Consider the following 21,126-nt stretch of genomic DNA (forward strand, 5'->3'; position numbering starts at 1 on the left):
ATCAGCCTACCCGTCTCCGGGTAGAAAGCGCGGATCCTGCTGTCGTCCCATCCTGTAGTAGCAAGTAAAACCACAACTATGATGTCGGGAGTCACTTAACTAGTGCACACACTATTGAGAACACGATGGAGTTACCAGGGCAGTCATTTGACCTGTCCAAAATAAAAAATTTTGTATTTTAATCAGTACCACGCGCTGTTGTTAAAACTTGCAGTGGTGTTAAATCATGTCATAACATGAATAATCAACACCAGAGAGCTTGTAGACCGTTTATTACCCACTGGTGGGTGGTAGATGCACGCATCGACGCGTTTTTCAATGAGCTCCACTGTCGTCCTAACCTGCGGTAGTAAGCACAACTATGATTGCGGAGCATCCGGAGGCATTTTAGTGGTACACGAACTTTGTTTCTTTTTTCAGTAGATGCACAGTGCATTCAAAAGATAGTAGAAAACAAATTAAAATGGGTTTATGAAGCATCAAAAGCATTTATGCAGTGTATGATCTATTTGAAAGGCCTGGGCATCCCATCGGGTCAATTATAGAAGCGTTTACGAAGGTGCAAATTTGAACTAGCGCACAAACCCGTAAAAATACTACTATCATTGCTATGTGTAAGAGAGGAAAACACAACTCCTGGATGCATAAAACCATCAAACCAATTCACCAGAAATTACAGCAGTTCCGTCTTTCACGATGTCAATGCTAAAGCAGACCAGGTTGGGAATGTTGATTCGCAACAGCTCCTGTTGACTGGGCGTGTGAAAGACTCGGATATCCTCAAAGGAGCTCGTCACAAACAAATCGGAGCAGTTTCTAGGTGAAGGAATCACAACCGTGAGGAGGTGTTTGAAAAAGCAGTTGCATCAGGTAATAAACATACTCGGGGAATTTGATATCATTGATCGGGGAATAATGACAAGAATTAATGAGCTCGTGCTCGAAGGTCGAGCCATCAAAGCGATAGATGTGACTTTTGTCCGTTCCGACGAAGAATTGGTGGCCCTCGCCTCGCAATGTTATAGCCGTCACAGTGCCCATCACCGAACGTTTCAGTCTGCAACCGCAAGCAAGTTTGGGGAGAAGAACATCACTTACTGTGTCTTTTGGAGCGTCATTTCACAGTTCATTCTATTAATTCTGTGTCCAACGCTTAGCATTTGCACTATTCCCTCACCAGTTCCAATTATGAGGGAGGTGTCGTCGACAAAGCAGAGGGAGGTAATGCCCAAACTGAATTTGTCTCTTTCTGGAAAAACTAGCTGCACCAAGGCGGAACTTATTCGTACCGCTAAGATATCACCAGACGTTGTGGCACAGAAGAGCATTTCGTCTTGATTGTTGGGCTACAGCCATAGACGACGTACTGATAAATACAATATTTTAGTTTACAAAATAACGGTGCAAAAAGGCCAGTGTTGTGCTTCTATATTGAGAAAATTTCGTTAGTGGTTTCTTAGATTCATTAGGTCCAAAAGGTCAAACGATCGTAAAAACCCCAATCCTAGTTCTAAGAGTTGCATTAAATAAATCCAGGATTGCATATCCGTATAAGCGGTTGTAGTTAGTTCCGCAGAGTGGTAGCTAGAAAGTATTCTTTAATAAGGTTATCTAGTTGTTGATAAATATGCCGCAAATAAACGACAAATTTTTATAAGATTATGGAGAGTTTAGTATGGGCGAAGTGTAGTAAGACTACTTTTCATCACCTGTGTTCAAGTGCGTACTTAAATTATGGTTAAATGTAAATGCAAGAATAGTGCAAGAAAGTGAATAAAACTATAAAATAAGAAAGTAGAGGGACATAACCTACAACCACTTTTGTAATTGTTCGTTTGTATTGGCGAAAATTGCAATCAGTTGGACGAATTTTTCTATTTGGTACATCTGCTCTCCAGATTCGTAAAATTGAGCTTTTAATAATGCATTTTATGGACGGCACTTACTCTCCTCCGGTGAAAAACATGTCATCAGAAAGATTTGCATAGGCAAGCGCTCTGGTTATCCCCGCATTCATCAACTGCGCAGGACTACCACAAATTGCGGCATTATTGGATATCGACCATAAAACGACACTACATCCCGATAAGTGTAGTTAGCTTTACATACCTCCCGTCATCCTGTCCACCAATACTAGCCAAATATTTGGAATTCGGAGAAAATGCTAACGCCTGGACCTTAACATTATGCAATACGAAGCGTGCTCTCTCCCGCTTTTCGGCATAATCCCACAATATTATATCAGCCTACAGAATACCATTATATACCGTAATGCACTGAAACCTTATAACCCATATGAGTGATTTGCCCAGAGGCCACGTAACATCCGTCACGTGAAACAGCTAAGCATACGACATTGCTTGTGTGCCCTTGCAATAAATTTTGTTTTCGGCTGTTTAAATCTTCAATTACTACTGCACATCCCAAAGCATAAACGAAATTCTGGCGGTCTGGGTGAACGTGCAAGCAATCTTCAACAGAGCCTTTAAATTTAAATAATGCTATTTATATCAAACCATTGAATCCAATAACTCCTCTTAGGTTGATCTGCTCATAGCCAAGGTGCTCGGCAGACATTACGGACTTGGAGCCGAATATTGGAGGGTTTTCAGAGTAGATTTGTGTTAACTTTTAGCGGCAATAAATTTTAGCGCACCGATATCTACCAGAACGGTTTTATTTTACATTCAAAATACACCACTTATCACCAGGCACTTATAAAGTTGCGATTCCCTATTTAATAGTAACAGAGGTTATGAGGGCGAAATCTTCGTATTTAAACAAAACGAAATGGATAAGTTTCTAGCATAGTCCAAGTTCAAGGGAACTTAAAAGCCTTAAAAAGAGGACTGAAGAACTAAGTAAGTACAAATTTATGGTTCAAATGGGTGCAGCATGTGACTTGTAGATGCATAGTCCAAATAACTTGCATGCAATGATTTATTCACTAAACTTCCTTTCAAAAGCACTAGTAGCTTATTTTGACTTTCTTCTCCAAGATTTTTTTCGGTATTTGTTGTTATAGGATGCCGAGATTGTGAATCCAGATTCGCTTGAATTGAATAAATTATTGTGAATTCGAGAAACATTCAACTCTGGCGTTATACCGCAGTTCGATGGTAGTTTAACCCCCGATTCTGGTGAGGCGCCACGTTTGTACTTTGAATTAGTCCCCTTATACCTCGCTGGGTGGGCTGGCCTTTTGTGCCATGCCAATAGCTCAGACGCCTTCTCCGTGCTGAATATATATATTCTGCCCGAGTATTGTGTCTTCTTTCGTCTTCAGGGAGTCTCGGGACTTTACAATACAGTAGTATGCACTTCAATGGAACATTTCCTTTGTTTCTTAAGACGGTAAGTGTGTTAGCTTTACTCGTGTGACTGTATTGTTGGATCTAATAGATTTTAACTTAACACTCATTACGTGGCTTATTATAGAAATTTTTAACATCTGGGATGCGGGCACAGTGTGGCCCACTATCATGAAGAGGTCCTTTGACCTTGCATTTTGAAGGCGAATAAATGCTTTCGTCTCAAATCAAAGAGTCACAATATAACTTTGGCATTTTATCAGCCACCATACACGTTGCATCATATTTGATTGTAGCGTCCCGAGACTTCCCTGAAGACGAAAGAAGGCACAGTACTTGGGCAGAATATATGTTCAGCACAGAGAAGGTGATTGGCCTACTGGCATGGCCCAAAGGCTAGCCCACCCAGCAAGGTACAAGAAGGCAAATTCAAGAGTTTTAAAGTGGCGCCTCACAAATACTAAGGGATAAACCACCATCGTATAACCTAGGCTTAAAATGTGAGGGCCTAACCTTAAGAACCCTGGGACCCTGATACAAAGCATATCATATCTGCGCATCTATGGATTTAAGCCCAAAAAGGGTTGTTTGAATTCGGGCACAGACCATACTAAACATGATCAATTAAAATTCCTCCTAAACTGTACTGTTTATTGAAATATGGTATGCAACCATACCACCATTTGATAATCAAATGAGTTTAAAACTAAGAGTTTTATTTCCACACCTAATTGTAACGCGTTCTTCCTATCGTGGATCGAAACAGACAAAATGTTTCGCAAATAAGGTTTGGTAAGGGCACTAAATTCCAACTAGGTTGCGTGATAGGCTCCCACTTCGGCTTTTATTTCCTTGACTGAGTAGAGTGATTAAGTTGGGACATTCATGAACGAGGCACAGCGATCAGTGTTATGCTGTTTCAGTGTACACTTCTTCCTTGGGGGTGGATGACGTCCGTATCGTCGCGAGATTCGCATTCAGTGAACGCTCCCCGCCCAAAAGGCGTATTTAAACAGGCATGCATTGTATAGTCTACTCATCTTTCAAGCACCGTCCCAGATGGTCCCTTTATGAGTGATATCTGCATATCTCAATTTCAAGTAGTCTTCCTTCTTCTGTTAATACTCGAACTTCATCTTCTTATCCGACCGAAGGTGTTCCTTTTTACGAGAGTATCCTGCTGTGGTGATTGGTTGAGTATGGAGTTGTGTGCTGCAGGCGAGGTAGTTTGTTAATAAGATGACGTTCATCAATCGGAATGCATCCTTTGCTCAATGGATGGTAAAACTTGGGCTAAGCTCCAGGCAGTGGGATCTACCTACATAGCTGTATTTGGCCTCCTACTTGATAGACGTTAGTCTGACTGTGTTGTCATAATATTTCTTCTGCTTGACACATGCCAGTCGTAGAAGTTCACGTATGACGTTTGAATATTGTCTCAGCCCTTAATTCAGTCGCAGTAAACACTGAGTCAGTGTGGGGTGCCACTTTCGTGTTTGGCAAGAAAATTTCGCACGGTACTCTCATTTCACAACCTGTGAGCATCTTGAACCAGTTGATGTATGGACTGCAGATCGTACCGAACGCAAGGAGGTATCATCCAAGGCTTAAATCTTAGTCTTTTGGTTGTGCATTTTCAGTGAAAGCCTTCAGCAGTTCAGTCAGAGCGCGATTCCTTCGTTCCACCTGTCCATTACCTTGTGGATGTTCAGGCGTCTTACGTGCTATTGGGATCGAAAACGGTTTTGTGTAGTTCAACAAAGGGTAACATTTGATTTTAGCGCCTTAATCGCTATATCTTGTTTTGGATGGTCTGTGTTGAAAAATGCAGTGATTGAGGAAAACCCAAGCTACCGTTTCAACGCCTTGAATGTTCATGAGTTCTTCCCCGACCACTATCATGAAGTAGTCTACCATGAGCAGAATGTCGGTTTCCCCTCGCGGTGGGTGGTATAGGTCCCTTGATGGCAAGACATTCTCTCTCCTCCAGGAAGCCTGTGAGTATGGGTTGGAGTGGTACGATTGCTGTGAGGTGAGGCCCCTTGAAGTAGCGCAGGTTTAACGGAAACCAAGTACGTCTAAGGTAAGCAAAAGCTACCCGTGCCTGATACTTGAGGCGTCTAGCATCCTCTCTTCGTCCACATGGCCCAGTTGCTTGCTCCAATTAGCTTAGGAGCTCTAACACCATCTTGGAACCATGAGATCTCATCCTCTAAGTAGAGTTTCTGTCATGCTTCTCTGGCTGCTTTGCTCCTCAAGGTCATCTTTTTGATGTGAGTTTGCAAGAGGATCTAAGGCACCGCTCGTATACCGGAGCCGTCACGGAACCGGTATTCCGTTCGCTCTTTCCTATGATGTTAAGTGGACCCGCTTAAGAGCATAGTACCAACTGCAACATCACCTGTTTCTGTAGAGAATGGTCTGCGAGACAGGGTATACACATTACTGTGTATTTCCCTTCCTGTACAGCACTGTGAAATCCTATCGTTCCAACTCCTACAAACATGCCTATCAGCAGTCTCATTTTGTTGTTGAGTTTGTTACTTGCGAAGGCGATGACGTACTCCCCTTCCTTCTTTGTTTTCTGTGAGAACATACCGTCCGCGGCTGCATCGCTAGTGTCAGCATCCAGTACAAATTGTGAGACTCATTAGTCCAAGCTCAGTTATGCTAAAATCGGCGCCTCATCGTGCTCTTTCTTCCGTTTGAAATTCCTTTCCCTCAGTTTACGCAGCGGGCTTACGAGCTTAGGAAGACCTCTGACAAGTTGCCTGTAGTAACCTGCCACGCCCAGGAAACTACAGAGTACCATCAGATTGGTCAGCGTTATATCAAGTCTCCGCTCGCTTTGTAAGGTCTTCGGTAAATGTCACCCCGTCTGACGAGATAGCGTGTCTCCAAGAAGTTGGTTAGCAGAGTAGTGCAGAGATCCACATTTTTTGGGGTTCAGTCAGGGTCGAAACTGCGTCTAGTAGGCGGTCCGGCATTAATCTCAAAGTAATTTGGGTGCTCTCCTAATGAAAACTGATAAACGTGCCGAATCAATCTTGCATAGCGCTAGAGACCTCCCGACTGACGTGTAGTGATTCATAACCGCTCAATCTCGTCACTATGCACAGATTGCATTTTCGCTGAGCGGCACGGCTCTCCGACCACATCGACAGAAACGATGGGCGGAACAGTGCATCACTGAGAGGGAAAATGAAGTAGCACAATCGTAGCAAATATCGTTTTGTTAAATCTCAAGACACTAACACCACCTGGAAGCTGTAATCCTACCCCCTTTTTTCATCCAAAGCCTCCGTAGCAATTGCAGCATTTTGGTTATTTGCTTAACTCTCGATCGTGGTAAAGGGGCCGCTTCAGTGATCCACCATTGCACAGTAGGTGGGCGGGCTGGCCTCCGATCCATGGGAGTAACTGCAACCCTTCTTATGTCGACAACACACTCTCCCCGGGTGCTGTCTTCAATCACCTACCCTGGTAGCAGAGGAAAGCCAACCCAATCTTAAAGGAAAAAAATCCCGATTTCTACTGCTGGGTGATAAACCTTGGTGCGACAGAAGAAGTGCCTATGCTGCAGATGGAAGAATAGGTGAAGACCCTCAACAAAGGGGCTGAAAATGTTGTCTACACTGGCCAACTACCAAAATTCCATTGCCTGTGGAAAAAGTACGAACAAATGAAGTAATACCAGCCGTGAACAATTTCGAACAGTTCATGACAGAGCTGTCTACGGCGACTGTATAGTGTTAACAAGGGGGACACGCGTTATATCCTCCACTTCTCCACCGGCAAGATAGAGCCCAGACAGATGCGGTTGGAGTGAGAACGCCGTGGCAGAGAGGGATAGACGCGAAACCACACATCCACGGAAGTAAGTTAAATTCCGTCTTTCGGTATTCTAAGCGGCTTTTAGGCCAGTGTGATGGCCGGCACATTTCCATACCGCCCCCCGAATCCATTTCGTAAACAGAAAGGAACTTCAGATCCACTTCACTTGCCAAGGGGGATAAGAAACTATGCAGTCGGAGACGTCCCCAGTTGCATGGAAATTCAATGACTGCCGCAGTCGGCCCTGACAGCACCGATTGCGCTGTAATGGTCGACGAGGGAGGCTGACCAAGGGGAGCGCTGGGAACGGGGCTCAAAAGGGCTGAGGGACTATATAATTTTCTAATTGTGTGTCCAACTCTCAGATTCGGTAAAGAGGCCTCTTAGGCGCTCTGGCATTGCACCTTCGCCGGATAGACTGGCCTGTGGGTCATGCCGGTTGCTCCGAACCCTTCTGCCCGGGTATTATACCTTCTCCCGTCTTTAGAAAAGTCTCGATACGCTACACTTGAGTGGAATTGGTTACTGTGATAACAATTTATGTATCATTTATTAGTAGTGGCCAGGATTCGCTATCATGGAATAGCAGGTACTCAATCGTGCCGATGCTTTCAGGGATGTTAGGCGTCTTTCATATGCTACCGTCAGGATAAGACCCACAATTATTAAGCACTCGATATTCACAAATGAGAAGGGGGTATTTATGTTTCTTACGTATGCTACGGAATTTTGCAGGCTAACGAGTTCAGCGACATAGGAGAATGGAGTAGCGTCTGCCAAAAACCTCTTACGAATCACGGCATTTTGACAATTCTCTGTGTGCACAAAATCAATCTACCCACTAAGATGGTTCCAAGCAATGAAACAATAGAAGCCCAACCCAAAATACTCGCCTTTATCACGTGAGTGTTTGCTTTCCTTTGATTGCCGGCACTGTGCATTTGCAACAATCTCGCGACTCCTTGGTGTTAGTGCAGGCATATATGCTCACTAGCATTTATAAGAAATCAAGTTCACATATTTCTAAAAAGGCATTTCAAAACAATTGTGAAACAGAGAGATTTTAGGTCTCGGTTTCAAAAATAGTGCCTCGCCAGAGGGACGTAAGGGTCCGCAACTGGAGGCTGACTAAGGCCGGGCTCTTCCCAACCAATGAGAAAAAAAGGAATGCGGCCGCGGCCGTTAGACCCCATCGTCGTACACAGACGCGCAATCGAGATAAAAAAGAGGCACAGAGGGGAAACAAAATTCCAAACTGCATTCTCTGCAGGCCTTGTTGTACTGACGGAAACTATGCAAACACGACCATTTGCTGGTGCTTTGACGAAAAGCTCACCAGCTGTCGGATTTTGCAAATGAATTCAGGAAAAATTCGTACGGACATTCTCTCAAACAAACGAATACCGGGCCTCTGTTGCAATACCACCGACTTGCATTATGTCACTCATACTTAGAAATTTGGGGTGGAGTTCTAGCAAAGGCCAAATATGGCCATTCTGCGTCCTCCAACCACCTGACAATGCGCCAAGGTGATATCAGGCGCACAATTGCCTATCTCACACATGCATACATTACAACCCATCATTTCCAATTCTGTACATTGCCATCGGTTAAACAAGCCTCATTTGGCACTCGCATCGCAGAAACACTACTCCAACTTTTAGACAGGAAAGTCGTCACGAGAGCATGCGTATGAGCGCAGTCACGGTGAGTCCAAAAGTTAGGCGTTGGAGATGCAAGTGACTTGTACAAATCAGGCCAATCCAAAACAGGCGGATGTGGACATGAATGGAAATTGGGCAAACCACTGGGACAGACATGCTGGCAGACGCGAGCGCACTGTCAAAGAAATGGAATCACCGGTGCGGTAGGTGTTGGTGCTCATGTGTACCTCAGTGGACCGCGCCCCCGTCCACTCACAGTAGAGAAGACCATGAGGTAGACAGGCCAAGCATTGGTTAACCAACGTTAACAAACGCATGATGTGACTTCTAGAGGGTAATTTATTCCATCGGGCGATCATTGACCCATCCACTCGCTAATTAAGGCGGAGCGATTGCAAAATGCTAATTATTGCTTGAGTTACTCCACTACGCCACGCAAAACACCCACCGCCACGACCCAGTCAATCCTTCACACCCACAAACTTGGCTTTCAGTGAGAGTGAGAAATAGACAGTCTCGTCGTAACGTGCTCACCCGGTGTAGGCGTGGAATAACTATAATTAAGCACATACTGTACAACCATCTGTCCATGCTTGCCCTGCACCGACTTGAGCATGGACGAGTTAAACGAAACCACTTATTGGACAAACCCTCCAGGCAGATGTTAGGGCACGATTGGATGACCTCACTGCATCCAGCACCACGTGGCAAGTGCTCCTCTGCTGCTAACGTGAGGGTATGCGCTCAGCCATGCAAGCTGACGTGGTCTCCAAGGTCGAAAGGTAGCCGATAGATAAATCTGATGAGCAGACCACGCGCCGCCAAGCCCACTCATGCCAACATGAGTGTGCTTATGCTGTGCAGTGTGTGCGCGCACACCTTGGTGAAGCAAGAGCAGGTGCCGCTACTTCTCAAGCTGAGCACCTGCCCTCACCAAGGCGCCAAAATGGTGTCACAGAGTTGACATACTTAAGTGCGACTTGAGATTACCTGTAAAAATAGTCAAACACGATGCTTTTACCCATGTAATCAGAATAGCAGCCGCTATCTTGCCTTTAAGCTCTATAGACGATTTTGAAACCCAATTGATAATAACCACTCATTAGCACACTGGAATAAACTCAGACTACAAGATTCTTGAGTGATAAAAAAGCCACATTAAAAATACTGAGAACTACCAGTTTTTTAAGATGAAAATAACTATCGAGAAAGAAAAAATGGCGCATGCAAACCGGTCATTAAGATGCTTTCTCCGATGCGAGCTCGGGCGTAGGCACAAGGAAGCTCTTTCGAATGGCCTCACGCTGCTCTTCCGACTTCACATGCCTAAGAAGTGGAAAAGTTGACTAAACAACCAGACAATCGACAGAACGCATCCCCTCCTTCTCTTGGTATGTATTTACTCAATAATAATAATAGAAGCTTGTCAGCCTTCCACAGGCCATCAAAAGTGCATAAAACATCATTTTTTGAAGAAGCAGTTTAAAAGTGCACCAAAATTTCGAAAAAATAAAGGATGAGTGCGAGTGGCACAAAGAATAATTGGGACATTTAGCCCTATCTAAAACAAATTTTGTCATCACACGACTCGTACACAATTCGCGTATGAGACAGTAAACAAGGATGAAGTGAGAAAGGTGAAAATTGTACAGTCCCTACTAGGAATACACGGCAAGACAAACGAAGCAAGCAGTAGAAGTATCAATAGCAGTAACAACTAATATACAAACGCGAAAATTCAACTGTCGAGGAAGAGTCTGACGCCAATCCACAATGCGATGTGACATTTAAGGCTAAAAGCAAATACTAGAACACTACACCTTCAGCCACCCACATACTTGACGGCAAAACCAGATTATAATAATTGTATATCTTCATACTATTTAAGAACCGTAAAAACTCACCAGTAGTCGATAAATCTTAGGCCTTGAATGCCCTGAGCAGTTTCGTTTGTGAAATGACAAGCAAATAAAAGAAGGTTGCGTGGTCGCACAAGGATTGCGAAGCGCATAAATAAGGCCGAGTAGCAAAGTAAAGCTGAACGGGAATAGGATTAAAATAAATCAAGGTAAAGTAAAATGTGCACTTCAGCACGATGGGAGCAAGGCAAAAACAAGTCTAAAGATAAATATTGCCTTAACGACAGTCATACAAGAGCAGTAAGTTAGCTAATAAGAACACTTACCAAAAGTCATGTTGCCGCTAATCAGCTCCGGATTTTTCTTGAGATCACCCAGTGCAGCCAAAGGCAAACCCCAGTTGGCAACAGGACCCCAGAAGTGCTACGAAAAAATGAATGCGCATTAAACAACAGGCAAGTGACACCAGTTCAAAACCCGCCTGCTCTATTTGCTTGGAATTATAAGACAGTGAAATATAAAGCAGTAATGTATATGACGAGGATGAAAATTCGACAACCAAAAGTGCACTAAAGGTGTCGAGCATAAAAAGTAAGTCAACAGGACGAAAAAACAGGCGAAAAAGATCTTAAAACGCACATTCATGATAGGCAAATGACCCAGTTTACAAAAAGTCATACAGAATTCCCTAAAATCGCGTGAAAAATAATTCTAATAACACTACCAGCATTACGGTGCTAGCAAACACGGGTTTTTAACAGTCAAACAAGCCCAGCTGCAAAATGGAAAAGATTTCAATTACCGTGCTGCACAAATAGTCCCTGAATTCCTTGTTCCACACACGACGAAACAATCGAGAAGCCATTACAAAACCATATGCGTGTGCAAGGCGTAGTATGCTAGAAGTAAAAGCAGTTGACCCCTTAAAACAAAATTTCTAATTAATTACCTATGCTTGGTTCCTGTGTCTACTGTTAACACTTTTTTAATTTTATATGTTAAAAGTTATAAAAGGCAAAAAGTACAGTTAACGTAAAATTCGTTGCACGTTCCTTTCATACATTTTTTTAAATTTTACTTGCAAACCTTTTGTAATCTAACAATAATTAAAGCTTGCCTTTAACACAACTGCAATTATTTTTTTGCTAGTTTAAAGGGTTTTTTTACTCTATATCACAAATGCAGTTAGAATTGCTCTGAGTGTGCTTCTTTCAGTTGCCAAATGAATGTCACTAAAATGCGGTTTTACTAATTGGGTTTTTAGTATTGTTTCACATGTTTAGAATGCAAAGCTCCACAAATGACTCAGAATTCTATCTACTTTGGGAATAACAGAATCCTGAGCGATTTCTAATTATAATTGTGATGCTTGTAGAGGTTTGATACTTGATCGATCGCAGTTCTGAATAATACAGCCCCTCTGAGCTACAGCCATGTTCATTTTCCTGAACCTCCTTTGTAATCCAATAATATGGCTTTCTTGCCGCTGCTTTAGCTTCCCAAGTCCTCCTCAAAGTTTTTATAAGCCGCATTGGAATCTAAGACCCCATATTGCTAATATGCTGGAGAGCTGGAAGGCTACTTTTTTAGCGCTGAGGCCGTGCTGCAGAGCGAAACTGCAAGCTGCTGAACCTGAAGTGATTCCGAAGTCTAGAACACAGCCAAACAAAATATCAAATTGCTACACTGCTCCTTTTTCGGTTAAGCGCCATCCCCAACCCTGTTTTTGGTCATTGTCCCGCCTCGACTATCAAAATGTAGGCGGCAGTTTAACAACGAACCGCTAACTAGCAGCATTGATTACAACAAATGGGAGTTCAGATGAGCTATTGGATCCGGCAAAGCTTAAGCTGCTTCCCGAGCCACAGCTGCAGCTGATGGAGTCGTAAACACAGACGAACGCTTTGACTCCGTGGTAGCACCCACCTGCAATCGCCGTACTGAAAGGCGGCGTTGCAAATAGCAAAGCGGAGTAGTACAATGATCCCGGAGACGGCGTTACGTCTGGTGCGTGGCTTAAATGATGTGAGAGGTTGTGCAACTTTGCTCTTGTTACACGGGATGATGCACGAAAGATTCATTTCTGTCTCACTAGCTGGCATCAGCAAGGTTTGATCAGTGCTGCAACTTGATATTGCCGTGAGACCCACAAAACCACGCCTTCGACGAGATGGTGAAGTTTCTGTGACACCTCGATGAGTGGGCGTTGCTATTCAATATGCAATACGAAGGCTTGAGTCTAATTCCGCATGAAATACTTCGGAAATGTGAGCCACGAGTGTAAATGGTTTAAGGTGAGATCTCTGCCCAATGACTGGTTCAATTTCCCCATCTTAGTCTGCACTCTCCAGTCACCTAGATTTGTAGACATTTGGTTGCACCAATCGCATCATCTGGGGGGAGGATCCAAAAATCACACTGGAGGCAATGCCCGAGAAGTATCGAGGCCTCACCGATCTGTAGCATGGGACCACTTTGATAAACTTTGTAAACGTTGACACCACCCCCTGGGAAGGCGTCGAAAAGGTTACCAGGTCCATACCATGGGCCAACCCAACCAGTCCACGCAAAGTGGACTCTGTTCTTGGACCTCTTTACTTCCGCTGCACTCTATGTTTCCTCTCATTTGTGAACTGCATGGGGGACGGGAAAATGCACCGGTTTCATAACGCCCAAGACCAGACCATGCCCCACAATCGGAGTACCTCGTATGCCCATCGATAGTCGTAGATTGGCCTAAGGAGTGTTATTTAATAAGATAGGATTTGAAATAATTTTACGGAACAAATGTACCGCAAATATTGCTTTTTTGCTCTCATTTCAGTGCTGTCCGCCCATCTAGGTTCCATCTAGCTAGTAGAGAGGCGAAGAAGGAGGCATCGTGTGTTCACTAAGTTGAAGTCTTCACACGGGTACGGTAGACAGCTCCGTGCTGAAGTTGTCTAGATCATTCGTGTCACTTCAGTTGTTAATGGCATTCTTGCAGAAGACGGGACTGGGATGGGTGCCAAAGGTCGGCGTTATTTTCAACCTCTCTCTGCAGCAGACGTCTTTCTTCTGTGACATTAAGGCTTAGTATTTAACGACGGAAATCAGAACAGCTGTCACTTTGGTTTGAATCTTACCACCGCTATCAGTGCAGCATTCAGCGCCTCCCTGAGGTCGTGATGAACCAGATTTGGATGACAAAACATATACTGCCGATGTCCTGAAGAGTTCAAAGGCCAACAGCGTAGTATTAGTACCGTGTCACAGAGCTCAAGTAAAAACTTCTTGGATCAAAATACCCGTTTGACTTAACTGTTAAATCAATATATTGCCACGACTTATTTCAACTTTAAGGGAGAACAAGAGTGTCAACATCATGTTAAGAAACTCCACCATAATTGTCCCCTAAAGTACTGCACGAGTAGAGGACACCTAGAAAGAGGGCAAAAAAGTTGACCCCTTCCATCCAAAAATCCTCCCTCGAGTTGGCTGGACAGGAGGCAGTGCGTGCTTGTATGCGAATGGAACCGAGTAATGTTAACGCGATTAAGAAGAACTGTAAACTGAACAGTCACACACACAAACACGCCAGAGTGTGTATGCGATGTCATCACCCCATTCTACCCAACGCAGAAGTGTTCACTGAAGCATTTGGACTTATGTGTGCACCAACGAAAACGGATTGTGTCCTCCACAAAAGCGGATTAGGGCCGAGAGGTCAGGTTGAAGCGGGGCAGGAGAGGGGAAAGGAGAACGTATGCGTGTATTTAGCGATCAACCATGTCTCCAAACCGCCGTGGCGTCACTGTGTGGACCCACGCCTTCAAAGAACGAGAGGGCAACAACAAGGGAACAAAAAAAGGTCACCTGAATAAGTATGTATGAACGTTTTCAAGAGGGCTAGCAAACGAGTCGAATGCACGGGGACTCACCACCACCACCACCACCACCACCATGAGAGAGGCAATGGTGGAGGAGTAAAAAGGTCAACTGAATTAAATTACGTGAGTGTGGGCGCCTGCGAATGCGGAATATTGACGGTTTGTAGGGAACCACCACCACTACTAGTCTCCAGGGTGCTCAGGACATGTCTGCTTTCTTTGGAACCAATTATCGATGCATCTGGAATACAAAAAAGAACACCAAATTAGGCCTATAATACAGAAACACAAAAATGATGGTCTGATCTGCACTTCAATGGTGCGTGTAAACTCTGTGGCACGAATGATTGCAACAACGCCAAATTGACTTACTTCTTGTGATAAATACAAAGACAGGGAAGCCGAGCGATTCGATCACCTGCTTTCATGTCTTCCAAGCAGATGGAACATTCGCCTTTGTCCGTTTGAAGAGTATCCTCTGAAGGGGGAAAAAAAAACAAAATACTGAGGGCAGAGGTAGCACACAGATACAAAGGCTCGGAAATGCTGGAAATTCAGAGATTCTCCCTTCCTGTACGTTTGTGATTTGAGGAAGCGGTCAAGCGCACGGACCACACCTACACATGTCGTCGGCGAGTGGACAAATATTGCATGACAGCGGCCGCTACTAATAACAGGAGAGCACTCTCACTGCCCCCTCTCCGCCGCCACAACGGCTTACCCGCGTAGTTCTTCTCCACACTAGGCATTAACATCGCCGCCGACAAAATATAACATTAAACCGAGTTTATGAGAGATGTTTCGCTAAAAGTTAAACATGTCTGAAGGGAGCCGACTTACCATTGTAGGTTACACGAGGGCGGGTGAGACACATGACATAGTGAAGGTCGTAGTCGTCGTGCGGGATCATGCGCTTGCAGAAAATACAGGGTCGGTCACGACCTGGCAAAAAAAATGACGAAAAAAAGTGCATACAAGTGAATTACATATGCAGCACCGACAGAAGATATCTGGCCCATTCTAACAGAAAAGCAGAAATCCACGAGTGAACTTAGCACAGCACAGCACAGCGGAGGAGGAATGCAGAGGACCAACAAAAGTACATAAGGATAATGGTAGATATTGCAGTGCCCACAGTAGACAGAGGAAGTACGTCAAAGGAATATTCGAGAGCCCCAGAAAGCACGCATACATGGTGATTGGCGTACTTCCTAAATGCAAGTACACAACTGACGATCACACTTGAGGCATACTAGCACCCATGTGACACCCCACAAACACAAGAATGGTGAATGAGAAAAGCAGTGGAACCATGTTGGGTAGACTGTCAGTAAAAAAGTATACCATCAAACCTTTAATCATCTGAATTAAACAGTTGTCAAGTGAATTTAAAAACTAAAGGATGAAACAAGATTCAAGGGTCACAAAGACAGAAGGGTAAGAAATTGCAACAAGCTGGCTCCAGCAAAGCCAACAGCTCCTGAGGCTAGTAGGACTTTTGAGTGATGCAATAAATTGCTTGTACTAACCAAACTTTCGCAAATTCGTAGGACCTGGGCCAATTACGGATGAGTGATGAAATGTTTCCATTGATTCAACCACGGGGAGAAGGGAAGTTCGTGTCTTTGCTGTGTTCAATGTTTCCCTATTCCAGCGATTTAATTACCACGAATGCGCCGCTCCCTGTGCACAATCATCACATTCGCCAGGATAAAAATTGAGTGATGAGAGGCATAGTGTGTGGGGAGGGAAGAGTAATGAAGAGGTAATAATGGGCCAGTATAAGCCAATGTTTCTTTGGAAATAACCATCCTGCCAGTACAGCCTTGAAGGAGGTGCGTACACAGGGGAAACGACATAAAACCTAAAGGGACCTAATTCAAGACGTAAACAAAGGAAAAAACCATAGATTATAAGTCACTCTCATCTTAGTTCCCTTTTTATAATTTGAACAACATAAATTATTTGAATTAACACCGATCGCTAATAAAAGCGCGTTGATGAGAAAGAAAAGCAACTGCTCAACGGAGAAGAAGTTCGAAGCCCCATTTGACGAGCAGGGGTGACGAACAGGTGTCTTTCTTATTTCAAAATAAACACTGAGCGGTTTTGAATAACCAGTTTACTAAAGTACCACATAAGCACAATGAAAGTAAGGTACAAACCAACGAATATCTGCAACCACCGGAGTTATTTTCGAAAAAAAAGGGAGGACATAGTAAGTGGTACAAATTTGCATGCCGCTTCACCGAACACAGACAAATGGCCAAGGGTTTTCTCATAACTAAAATGACTTCTCGAAAAAAAAGTAGGATTGGTTTCAAACAAGAAAAATGTTCATGGGAAGTTTGGAAGACAGCTACTCTAAATACTGTGCACTGTGCTTCCTGATAGCAAAGAACGAAGATGCGCAGCTAGAGAAAGCATGGATCCCACTGTAAGTTGTCTGCCAGAGAAAAAGTCATGAAGTCGCAATGAATTATGCATCTGACCGCTACCGAATGTAAGCCAGAATGCAGGTTATTGCGAAAGCAAAGCGAGTATCAAATCAAAATGAAGCAGAAATGAGAGCGCTCAAAGACGTAAACAAGGAATAAACAGTCTGGACGAAAAGTGATGAATGAACCAGCAAAAAAGGATTTCTAAACTCAGGCTTCATTGCATCCCCGGGTACGTATCTATCCATATGTCTATTCATAGCCGTCGCCGGTATGGTATAGGGCTACTACCACGGAGAAGAAGCCACGTGAAAGTGATATATGTGGCAATCACGGGGAATAAAATAAAAGAATCATCGCTAGTTAAGTGGTACTTAGTACAGTGTAAGTACAAAAAGGGGCTTAGCGAGTAAAATTGACTCACTTAAAAAGGGTTTACTTAAGTTATTAAAGAAAGTTAATGAAATTTACAGGGTGGTGTGGGTCTGAGACGACGCCTTTTATCCATTTTGAGTCTTAGTTAGGTAGGAAGTGCTGATGAAAAACTACGCCAACTTGAGAGAAATGAGTGAAATTCAGAAGTTCATTAGCCCTAGATGATCAAACAGTTTCAAATCAAACTGAGTACATTTCAATTAGTTCTAACGAAGGCGGTAAATTTGTTTTGCCGTTTGTAGTAAATGCAAGGAGTAAAAGGCTTTAACAAATAAGACGCAATATTTTTATCACGAAAAGATTCATCAGGAAAACGGGAATTCTACCTATAAGTGCATCACTTCAGATCGAGAAACGAACCAACTAATTAGGAAAGTAGACAGTGTATTTACAACATAAACAGAATATGCGATGACCTAAACGCGTCACAACGAAAAAAAGGCAGATGGGCAGAAAATTAACACACCACTAAGCAGGAGAAGGCTTTCTGGCCACTGGCGTCGTCGATGGGGGGAGGAGGAAGAAGCGGCGGTAAGTGAAAGAAGCACTTGCCGTCGGACAGCTGAGAGACGTTCCTCAAGGGCTCCATCATCAGCGGCGGTGGCAACGGCGGTAGGGGAGTGGTGACGACCGCCGCTTCTTCTACTGCGGTGACCCCTGCCCATCGATGCGCCCTCCGTGCCCGCGAACAAACTATCCGCATCCAGTACTGATACGGGACGCGCACGACCACTCGCCTCTCCGCTCTCTGCAGCAGAGGTACGATACACCTGCAGAAGCCGAATGATCCTTGGATCATCGGGAGAGATGACACCCCCATTGGCTTCAATGTCAGCGATGAGACGATCGAGCATCACCATTGGAGGTACATTGTGTCCAGTGTGACCATGACCACGACGTGTACGGTGACCCGAGCTGGAACCTGGTTCATCTAATGTTGATGCTGACCCTGTTGCAGCCGTGTGCTGATGGTTATGGGAAAGACTTCTGGCGCGAGGACCGGTAGTAGGAGAACTAGATCGGTGGTGATGGTGAGAGTGAGGACTAAGACGTTCAGCGGAGGCGACGTCTGAAGAATCGAAACGGGTACTACTCATACGCATACCCATTTCGATGGATGTGGGTGCAGCAATGACCGACTTAAATTGCAAAAGATGCAAATTGATTCCAAGCTAGGCAGCAAAATCTCCCAGCATCTAAAGTAATTAAAAGAAAAATAAACAGAAAATCTTGCATGTACGAATACCATAAAAATTGACATATTTTAGGATAAACATCTTCAAATACTGATAGCTAAGTCAAAGTGACCACTTATAACCCCACATTTAGGGCCTTTAAAAATACCACAACAATAACATGAAGCACATCTATAAAAAGCAAATAAAATGAGCTCGGAATTCCCACATAATTGACAGATCACCAAAGTCATATTAAGTGATGACAAAGCGAATATTTTGGTCTAACTTTTGTGCAATCAAGCTATTGCCATGGATAATGAATTCACGAGTCAGAATTTTCAGGCTGCAACCAAATCTATCAGTATATGACACAGACCCCTACCAGCAACCGTGGCACAGAAATGTCTATAACGATGTACATACGCCTCCGAAAATAGCGGTGCCCTAATTGATTGCATAAAACTCGTTTAGGTCCAATTAGTTGACATTATGGTACTTTAAGTAAACACTCGCTAACAAGATAACTTATTATTCCCGATGATGAAATTACACATACATGATTTCTGCAAATGCCAGACTTTGAACGTCACGATTTTAAGACCTGCATTTTTTATGTTAGTTACATGACGGGTGAAATCTTGTACCAAAAGGGTACAGACTCAAATTAAATAGGCTTTTGCTTCCCAGTTTTTACTGTAAATTTGACTTATTGACCAAAGACTCACTTGGCAGCGTTGTAATTCCCTCCATATTATGATGTGATTCCAAAATATTCCGCCTCTCATCGAAGAGCTTAACCAGTTGTCTACTCACCACAATGCCTTTACCTCATTTTTAGCCACGTGATGAACACAGTGGGCAATTCGGTCTCTGCGACACGGACCAAAGGCCAGGTTGGGAGCCCCATGCCCCTGTCTTCGCATTTAGCGTCCTTCCACAACACCTTAATTTATTACAACTTTGAGTGAGCCTCAGGACATTGTGCTTATTTTTCAGAGGCTCGATTAATAAAGCAGACCCTGGTGAACTGTATAAGTGGGACAACAGCATGAAATCCGACATCAGCACAAACATCACAACCCATTCCGAACCTAGACGTCTCTTAGGGACACCGACCGCTGCAGTACCGAATAAACAAGACGTAATTAATTCAAGCAAGGTTTGATGATGTCTGGCTGAATTGTCTAGCCGGAGTGTAGATTGCTGGATAAAAATCGATGAGAAATTAGAATTCAGGTTGTTTATTACAGTTTATAGGCAAATGGAGGGAACGGCAGACAACAGACTTGAAGTGGGATCCGAGCACACGTCCAAGTGGTCCCGACTTCCTTAGCTTCTATCTTTTAAACATTTTCTAAATATCAAAAAGTTAACACTCAGTGTGACTTAACATAGCACAGAGTTAACAGAATTTATGTACGGCGCGTTCAAACTTGCCTTTGCAAAGGCTATAGGGTTGCCCTTTTTCGAGTTTGCCTTATGGTTCACTCTCTAGTAAGGCAAATTGAATAAATCTACTTTTGAAAAGGCTGAAAAATATGATGTTGACAAATTATCCAAGAATTTTCTTCTTTTTACAAATGTTAGTATTTCCTTATGTAGAATCCGCTCATCTCTCACTGGTAGCATTCTACGAGAGCAGAAGAATGTAATTTCAACTGTCCCCTGGAGTTTTTTTTTGATTAAATACATTAAATGCTGCAGAGACTTTTATGCAATGATTACCTTTACCAAGTCTTTCAAATCTTCCTCCGTGCTTTCCGAAATACCAGGGTTCTACGTAAAAAAGGAAGCTTAGTATTAATAAACCCTTAACCGCGGCGGTTGTTACGTAATTCTACTTAGATATAGCTTTTAAAGACCAACTTGTATTCGAAAACATAAAAATATAATGCATGGTCTTTGATAAAATCAACTTATTAATGCCATTAGTTTGGCTAATGTTCCTTAAGCTTCTAACAAGAGCTCCCATACTGACTGAAGAGACGCATAAAATAGAGCTTAAAAGAATAAGAAGCAATCGACAGGATTCTTATTGATGCAGCTATCCAAAACAAAGCGGGTAGATTGTCGCATCCGTATCGAAGTAGCTGAATGAGCATGAAATAATGAGTGTTAAGTGGTTATACCTGAGTCAATTTGGTCTCGGTTGACGAAGCATCACAGAGGTGGAGTATATCGTCTAGAAGGCCCTGGAATGCCTTTGGCGAAGGAGTCACTTTCGACCAAGTGTCATACAATTTCTGTAAGAAGGTAAGCCATGAACTTACTACCATACTGTAATCCGCTAATCGTTGGTTTACTTCTCAATTCTTGTAAAGGGATACTTGAGAGCTCTAAAATGGTGCCTTACGAAAGGCGACATGGCCTATGGTCTATGCCATAATGCCCCCTCCCAGTGTTTCAGTGCATCGACAATGCATATTCTGCCCGAGTAGTATGAATTGCCTCGTCAACAGGGACGTCTCGGATGGCTATATTGGTGGCAGCGGTACCTTTATTAAGATATTAATTAAGCGAAAATGCGAAACCTCTCCA

General features: G+C 43.5%; 2 protein-coding genes across 2 annotated transcripts in view; both read right to left on the bottom strand. All coding sequences in view use genetic code 11, as the record gives it.

The window, feature by feature from the left end:
- The window catches only part of EGR_02783 (WD repeat-containing protein), a gene marked incomplete at both ends in the record, with an annotated part of 5,485 nt that extends 2,908 nt beyond the window's left edge, over positions 1 to 2,577 (bottom strand). The window contains 8 exons of the mRNA XM_024492032.1: positions 660 to 816; positions 884 to 1,057; positions 1,099 to 1,346; positions 1,814 to 1,913; positions 1,947 to 2,030; positions 2,110 to 2,246; positions 2,284 to 2,483; positions 2,517 to 2,577. Of these exons, the coding sequence (XP_024353526.1) occupies positions 660 to 816; positions 884 to 1,057; positions 1,099 to 1,346; positions 1,814 to 1,913; positions 1,947 to 2,030; positions 2,110 to 2,246; positions 2,284 to 2,483; positions 2,517 to 2,577 (1,161 nt within the window). The remainder of the gene's footprint in view (positions 1 to 659; positions 817 to 883; positions 1,058 to 1,098; positions 1,347 to 1,813; positions 1,914 to 1,946; positions 2,031 to 2,109; positions 2,247 to 2,283; positions 2,484 to 2,516) is intronic.
- A 7,470-nt stretch (positions 2,578 to 10,047) lies between these two features.
- EGR_02784 (Brain protein 44-like protein) lies at positions 10,048 to 18,519 on the bottom strand (the record flags this gene model as incomplete). Its single annotated transcript, XM_024492033.1, has 10 exons — positions 10,048 to 10,135; positions 10,714 to 10,846; positions 10,995 to 11,091; positions 11,471 to 11,567; positions 12,595 to 12,763; positions 13,222 to 13,404; positions 13,794 to 13,876; positions 14,661 to 14,778; positions 15,378 to 15,479; positions 17,877 to 18,519. 10 exons carry the CDS (start codon positions 18,517 to 18,519, stop codon positions 10,048 to 10,050), a joined length of 1,713 nt encoding a protein of 570 aa, XP_024353527.1.
- Between the last annotated feature and the right edge of the window lie 2,607 nt (positions 18,520 to 21,126).

The sequence above is a fragment of the Echinococcus granulosus genome (genome assembly GCF_000524195.1).
Source record: "Echinococcus granulosus chromosome Unknown EG_S00013, whole genome shotgun sequence".
Lineage (NCBI taxonomy): Eukaryota > Metazoa > Platyhelminthes > Cestoda > Cyclophyllidea > Taeniidae > Echinococcus > Echinococcus granulosus.